Genomic DNA, 8,471 nt, shown 5'->3' with positions numbered 1-8,471 from the left:
AGATAGATAGATAGATAGATATAGATAGATAGATACTAGATAGATAGATAGATAGATAGATAGACATAGATAGATACTAGATAGATAGATAGATAGATAGATAGATAGATAGATAGACATAGATAGATACTAGATAGATAGATAGATATAGATAGATAGATACTAGATAGATAGATAGATAGATAGATAGATAGATATAGATAGATAGATAAATAGATAGATAGATATAATATATTTCATGATTGAAAGGTGTATGTATTTAAATGTATATATTGTATTTTTACAGTGTTCCTGCCTCTTACCATTAATATCATTTATGTGTCAGTCATGTTTTGTCCAAGGAGAACAATTTTCTCTAGTCAGCTTGGACGAATTTGACTGGACCTCTGTAGCAAATTTAAGGTCATTTAGCCCAAATATATGAGAAGAAATAAATAAATTAAAAAATATTACACGAAATGACAGGAAAAGCAATGAAAATGAGTTTTAACATGCTAAAATTAATACATTTTATTCATATCTAAGATATAAAAAAAGTTTTGCTGATTATTATTACATTAGCTTATTAGAAACTTGCATAAATGGCTGAGAATATCTGCACCTATTATCGTTGGAGTGTGCAAATTTAAGGTCTGAAAAGGAAAGAAATAGTTTCAAATAACCAGGATTATTATTTCCTTCCCATTTGCTTAAATGCTTTCCTTTTACTTGACTTCAATATTCTCTCCTTTCTATTTTGTATTTAAAGGCTGGTTGTCCCTTGATGATTGATTGTAAGTTTAAAACAGGCTGTATGAGTAGCCACCGCTCACGTTCCTCATCTCGCTCCAACGTCGGTACCATTTGCCGCACGACCTCCGTCAGTTGCCATGCCTATAAAAAGGCATATATAAAAAGATCTAATCTGAATGGGTACCCTGACTGGATGCAAAAAATTTTGTTCAGACTAAGTTAATTTAATAGATCGTAAATCATACAGAACTTATAGTCAAATATTCGTCAAGTATATTTTTAATTGGTTTCCTTTTTTTCTTCACCCAGAAATATAACATCGAGTAAATAAATATATAATGTGTATAACATAGATAAAGTAAAACTATAAGTCTTAAGCCATGACAAGAATGGAATAGTCTAAAGGGCAATCATATGTTTTTTTTTCTTTATCCGGGAACCAAGGTTATATTAGATGCGTACATATCTACCTCGGCATGTACAAATCTACCGCGGCATGTACTAGCACTGACCAGCAAAGCCAGGAAACTGCTAGGCGCTCTCTGCCAACTCAAAGGTAAACTGAGAACAGAGGTCCTTGAGCTAGCCTATATCACCATGATTCGATGAGCTTGAATGGGACAGCCTTTCTACCAGGAGACACTACCACTCCATGGTGTTAATGTACAAGATGACGCATGGCCTAGTCCCAGTACACCTGCAGTCACTCATCCCCTCCACTAGAGGCTAACGGAGAACGACTCGTCTACAGCTACGCAACACTACACATCTTCATGTTCCCCGCTGTAGAACGAAGGTGTACAGGTCCAGTTTTATTCCACACGCCTCTACCTCTCTGGAGCCGCCTTCCACAGGCACTGAAGGAAGCCAGCAGCCTAAACGACTCCAAGAGAAAGTGCAAGGATTACCTGTTCACTTCGAGACAGACATCAAAGTACCCTGTACTACAACATCCTAACTGCAAGGCTACGAAGGGACTGGAGCCCACTAAATGCCATCTTGCACCTGATGAAAATCAAAGACAAACTGTGCTCCTGTTGTACCTCTTTACTTGCTACGCTGTCATCTCTTCAGCCACAAGCGTCACATTTTAGCCTCCACAGTAGACCTCACATTACACTGTCTAACCAAATCTGTTCTACTACAGGGGTTACCAGGCTGTAACATTCACTTCTTTTTGAGGCACTTGAAACAATTATTTCCGCCACAAAACGTTTTGATGGTCCTTTCAGTGATAACACATAAGATAACCCCATAAGATCTAACTTTACATATATTTCTTCACATATTGTATTATTGTTATGAGCTATGACCTCCCGAACTGTATATTATCATTATCTTGTTTGAATACTTTCATTAAGCTTTGTGCTTTGTCTGTTAAAATTTTATATTGTTAATTGGTGGATACTGTGGTACTTGTTATTAAGTTATTAATATGTTATATTGTGTATGTTTAATTTGTGTATTTCTCGGCACCAGAAATCAGGTATGCTGCCTGGGTGGCCAATGTAGTGCCCTGGTGCAATTGAATAAAAATAAAATAAATCTACCTCGGCCAGCATTCGCCTGCAATATGTATGATCAACGATAAACTGTGGACTCCACGTGGAAGCTTTCACAGTGAGTGTAGAGACAGCGCTTCTTCCTTGGTCTCCATGGCAGTAGAGGCTGACGTTCATTTTGATTTGCCTAAAGTAGTCAAGCTCCCGGAAGAAATCTGGACCCTGTGATGTTACGGGACACTTGGTAAGGAACACCATAAAGCGTTTTAGTAGATATCAAGATGTCAACACGCCCACTGGAGAGAATTGTGAGCGTACTCCTTAAACACTTGACCTACAGGTTTATGTCCCTTTCAAATGATATTATACCTAACCGAATATAATGTGATGAAAAAATGCATATTGGGGTAGCCTCACCTGTGCTGCAATTTTCTGCCAGAAGGACTTGTTGAACGTTTCATACAGACGGTAATCCACGGCCTTCCATTTCCGAAGGTTTGCCAGTTCCTCAGGGGTGGGGATATAGGATTTATACGAGTAAGACCTATTGTTCTTTGGTTTAATGCAGTCATACAAGACGTCTTGTATCTCCCAGCACATCAGGCGTCTAAGGAGAACGAAAGACTCGTCTAGGTGCTCCGTCAGCATGACTAACGTGAAGTCGTTTTCCAATTCTTCGATGTATCTTTCTGCTGCTTCCTGAAGATCATTTCAAAGAACTGTAAGTCAAAGTTTATGATCAAATAACCACATCTGAATCATGAGTTATCTAATTCATTGTTGTTCTTTTTTTAATACACCATTCAAGTAACTTAAATCCTCAATTGAAGAATTTTAAGCAAGAGAAAAACCAGCATACAAATGGCTGGCAGAAAAAGACAGCACCTATAACTTAACCTCGTTAACCATTGGGAAAAGGACAGTAGGGGACCCTTCTTTTTAAAATTGTTGTTGTTGTCCCTCCTTGTTGAGTATTAACACTAATTCATACAAACGGTAAGGTTTTTACAGACTATTTTTAGCTGGAATATGGGACAAAGTCAGTAACACGCACACACCTCAGTTAAAGTTCACGTGCCTAACTATACAAGACAATGCTGTCGGCTGGTACTGAAAGCTGCTGGTTGATATATATACCACAGGGAACCCCCAGGTATTCATTTATATATATATATATATATATATATATATATATATATATATATATATATATATATATATATATATATATATATATATATATATATATATATATATATATATATATATATATAAATCCTATTTAGACTGGGAGTGGCTCAAAGTACCCGCGCAATCTTTGATGTTGGATAGCGTGGATAGCGTCAGAACGCCTTGCGGTAGGGCCACCAAACAGTTTTTTTCCTAAAATATTGTTGGCAACAAGTTCATAGCAGTGAGATAATAAATGCACTGTTGGCATTGCAACGGTTTTTTGGGGGCAAAAATTAGTAATCGTGTTAAAACAATAAAATTTCCTGGCATGCTATGGACAACATAACTTTTAGTAGACCTTAAAATTCTTTCATAAACACTTTTTGTTAAACTCGTGTTGCATACCAAATTTTTACGATACTAACCTATCGAGATGGTTTTAGGCCATAAAATCGCATGAATGGCTGAGCCAAACCACAGTTCCACTGATCTCAAAAAGCCCAGTCAAGGTTTAAATCTATGGCTAAATTTAAATGTCTTTTTATATCTTAAATATTTTTTTATCTGAGTTACAATCTGATCTCATACTAAAAGAAGAACTTGAATTCGCGGTCAAATCACTAAAACTAGTTAGGTCTGCAGGACCAGACACTATCCCAGCAGAACTGATAAAGGCTGGTGGACAAACTATGATCACAGTGCTAACTTCCATTTGTTACATAATCTAGAAAGAGATCTCACCCTAAAATCTTAGCAAGAACAGACAGTTGCTGAAAGGGACAGATGCAGACTGAACACCAAAGACAAGACCCTATGTCTACGCTCCAAAATCAACCTCCGATGCGTTTCTTAACTCTGTCAATTTATTTATGCGGCTGTAAAACCTGGACAGTAACAGTCGACATACAGAAAATTATTCTTTTAATAGAAACACATTGCTTCGGAAAAAAATTCTGGGCATCACATACCTAGATCGTGTCAACAACAGAAAGGTCTACAATAAAGTAATGCAATCAATCGGTCCACATGACAACCTACTGACCACCGTAATCAAACGTAAGCTAAGATTGTTTGGTCATGTTGCAAGATCATCAGGACTTGAAAAAACTGTACTACAAGGGACAGTGCCAGGAAGCCGAAAAAGGGGTGGTCAGAGAAAGAGCTGAGAAGACAATATAAAAGAGAGGACTGGGTTGAGTCCAGCTGAAGCCGTACGAGCGGCGGAGGACAGAGTTAAATTGAAAATAGTGGACCAAGTCATGGTGCCCCAGCGACCCTCAACGAGGTCAAAGGATAGGTGACGTAAGGTCTTCGTATTTGAACAGAAATTTCCAAAGTTTGTTTAAAATACTTGCTAGAATCTCGTTGCTATGGTGAAACAAAAGATTTTAACTCCACTTACTAACAAACATAAATTGTTTCAATGTTTATTTTCTAAATGTGACCAAGTAACCGACATCACAATTACCGCGGGTGCCCTTTTGCCACCTTTCCCGTCTAGGTTCAAATAAAAGTAAATCATGATTTGCTACCAGATCCTCAGCTCCTTCTGTAGGGTATCCTAAGTCGAAGGCCATGTGGTTCCTGGTGCCGTCCCACGTTACATTACAGTAGGGAAACAACACCTCAGACAGGTTTCTGTATTTCCATGGATCTTCCAAGAAGGTCTTGACAGGATTTGCAGATGACGTAATGTTTAACAGTCGAGGAAGACTGTAGAAGCGCATGCATGACTTCAGGTGACTAAGAGGTTCTCGAATAAGAGCTGTTTGTAAGGCAAGAAGAAACAGGAATTAATATTGCATTAAAACATGTAATTAAATACCTCACTTGCATGGAGTATGTCAGTTAATCTTATTCTCTTCCCAATGATGGTCTTACCTTAAAAAAGTTAAAATAAACATTTTGTCATAAATATTACAAATGTGATTAATCAATGCAAATGAGATTAATCATATGTTTAGTAAAGTTTACGCTCAAGAAATTCCAAATATAGGAATTGTTACATTCCAAGCAGTTACCACTATAAAGTACATCATTTACTTTTAAAGTATGCAAATAAGGTGCTTAATTACATAAGGCCACGCTATCTTCAATTGTTTGTTTAGGATTTAAAAAAACTGATTTTGTAAATGAAAACCAAGTTTGAATAATAAATCAGGAAATGCAACAATAGCCTTATTTTTAAGAATGGGGCTGTATTTACTGAAAGATGATCAACAGGGATAATTCATGTTAATAAACCCTTAATTGCAAAATTGCAATTTATGAGGGACAATTTGACATAATTAGGTGTGAACTAGAAATGCCAACAATTGCTTCGAAGCAAATGTGATATTTCACTCCATCTCCCTCCCCAAACAAAAATAGAAGATTCTAAATAAATCATACTGCAATTATACAAGGACAAGTACGTTGAATCTTGACGGCTTTATTTACAAAAATGGCACTTGGCAATTATCTCCAATTTGTTTTTACAAAGATACAAGGACAAGCACTTTAAATCTCGACAGCTTTACTTTTAACTTATCTTAATCTCAAAGTTATATATTGCATGTATCTAAATACTACTAATGACGAGATTGTAACTACTACTATCTGTACCAAAATTTTCACGGTCTAAGAAAAATGGACATGTTCACGGAACTATATATTCACGGTGGTGACAGTTGCAGGAGAAAAAAGTCCAGGAATTATTTCCTAAATGTAATAATAAGTTCCCAGTACAGAGGTGACAGTGAAAACCGTGAACATTATTTATTTATTTATTCACATACTTGTACTGACTATAAGGCAAAAGGCAAGAGTTGCTTATATGAAACCTACTCAAAAACATACAACGAGTATAAAACACATTGACAAAATACATGCATACAAGATAAATACCGTGAACTATGACCTCCCACTAGCGTTGCAGCACATTAAAAAAAATCGGGACTTACCGTTAATTAACCCTCAACAGTACACCTTCCCGGACTGATTAATCCGTACACCTGGGTGTCCGCGCGGACCCCAAAGGAGTTATTTGCTAATTTTTAGAAATCATCAACATGATACCAGCTCAATTGTTTTGCAAATTGATGTGTGAACCTCTGAGCCCACATTACGTACAAAAATCATACGTTTTGACCTTTTCCTATTTTTTTGGCGAAGAAAAGACAAAAAGAAGAATTTCCCGACTTTTAAACCCTATTCAGACCGAGTGTTTTTTTGAGGCCCGCGCCAACTTTAATCTCGGATAGGGACTGAACAGCTTAAGCTAGAACCATCAAATTTGGTGACCTTTCCTGAAATGCATCTGGGAAAAATTCATATCAGTTAAAAGACTTAATAATTTTCGTGTTGCATTGGCAACGGGTTTCTGACAGGCAGTTTTTGGGAAAATCCGTAATTTTGGTTTAAACATTAAAATGTCAGGGTTTTATATCCAATAACACTTCCTTTCTGACGTTATTAACATCTTAAATAATTAAAGATAAGTTAAATCATTAAATATTCATAGTATATGCTAATGTGATGACGTCATCAGTCAAAATACAAGATTGCGGACCATATTACTAGCTCTGACGTCATATGACGTCATAATTACACTAAAATTGTTAGGATTTAATTCTATTAGTACACAATTCTCTGAAAATTTGGTGGCCATACGATGAGTGCATAAAAACATATAAAAACGGAAATAAGGTAATGTATAAGAACGCCAGTGTATCCATCATGATCAAAAGCCGGCTGGGGACGCGCAAACCCCAAAGAAAATCAGATATAATTTTTTTTTTTTAAATGGGGGAAACTGAATTTTCTGCACTGTATTAAGGGATAACTTTGTGGGTGACAATTACCTGAAATTTCAGAAAAAAAATCTTTAGAAACAAGAAAAATATTACAGAATATATAGTGCTGGGGTCCGCAGGTGTACTGTTTAGGGTTAATTTACAGGGTATATTTGATTAGTTTCCAGCTGTTTTGTATGATTGTCGTAAACGAAAACCGATGCGCGCACATATGTCATCCATATAATCAAATCAACATGACGTTATTTACAATCACATAAACTATGAAACCATACATTGAATAAGCTATACATATATTATGATTATCATATAAAACCATGCATTGAATAAGCTATACATATATTATGATTATCATATAAAACCATGCATTGAATAAGCTATACATATATTGTGATTATTATAAGCTTTATTTTGAAAATGAGGCCGGTAAGCTAATTACATGCCTAGGGGCAATTTATCCACTTTACCTCTACGAAATTCCGGGTCATTTTGCTCCAAAATAAAGGAATTGAATCAATTTAAAGAAATGGCAGGAGATGAAAAAAAAAAGAAACATTTGGAAAAACAGTATTTCACTTCATACTATTCATGAAGTGAAATAGTAATGTATTATCATGTCATAATCCAAACACCTGAACAAGATGCCTTTAGGCAGCTTTGTCAATGACCTTTGACCCCAAGTATATGGGCAACTATGTCTAGGGTCACAATTTTGTTTTAGTTTTCTAGGTGGAGTTTATTCAAATGGCAGCAGAAAACTCAAACATATTACCTGGAAGAAAAATTGACGACAGCAAAAGACTCACATGAAAAATCATGTTTTGGAATGGACCACATTTTGGAAGTAAGTTGCACTTTATTTAATTTTAGTCCAAATCATGATTTGGAATGGAATGCGTTTTGGAATGCAACATAGTCAGTTTTGGTGCCATACGGTGGTTTATGGGTTCAAGGCACTACTTAAAACTATTCTACAATAATCATGGATCGCCTTTAAACAATTGTGTTTCAAACGTTTAACATGTTTTGGCGGATGTATGTGACAGTCAAACTCTTTTTACTATATTGCTGTCTAGACTTGAAGTAAACATAAAGCCCCCCTCCCCCGCTGGCCCCAGCGTGGCCAAAAATGAAAGGTCTGACTATGTTTGAATTGTTTGTGTGTTTTTCATTTCCGGCAAACTGCCCTTAGACGCAACACACCTGCATTGTACATGTAAGTACAAGCTGCATAAGACAAGTCTGTTAGTTTTGAACCACTCACACCAAG

General features: G+C 36.3%; 1 protein-coding gene across 1 annotated transcript in view; it reads right to left on the bottom strand.

The window, feature by feature from the left end:
* Positions 1-1,719: 1,719 nt before the first annotated feature.
* The window catches only part of LOC109473142 (galactose-3-O-sulfotransferase 2-like), a 14,287-nt gene continuing 7,535 nt past the window's right edge, over positions 1,720-8,471 (bottom strand). The window contains exons 2-5 of the mRNA XM_019773042.1: positions 4,940-5,172; positions 2,652-2,933; positions 2,283-2,456; positions 1,720-1,737 (exon numbers count right to left, since the gene is read on the bottom strand). Coding sequence (XP_019628601.1) covers positions 1,720-1,737; positions 2,283-2,456; positions 2,652-2,933; positions 4,940-5,172 — 707 coding nt within the window. The remainder of the gene's footprint in view (positions 1,738-2,282; positions 2,457-2,651; positions 2,934-4,939; positions 5,173-8,471) is intronic.

The sequence above is a fragment of the Branchiostoma belcheri genome, unplaced genomic scaffold, assembly GCF_001625305.1.
Source record: "Branchiostoma belcheri isolate BF01 breed outbred unplaced genomic scaffold, Haploidv18h27 scaffold100, whole genome shotgun sequence".
Lineage (NCBI taxonomy): Eukaryota > Metazoa > Chordata > Leptocardii > Amphioxiformes > Branchiostomatidae > Branchiostoma > Branchiostoma belcheri.
This window is presented reverse-complemented; position numbering and strand designations above follow the sequence as displayed.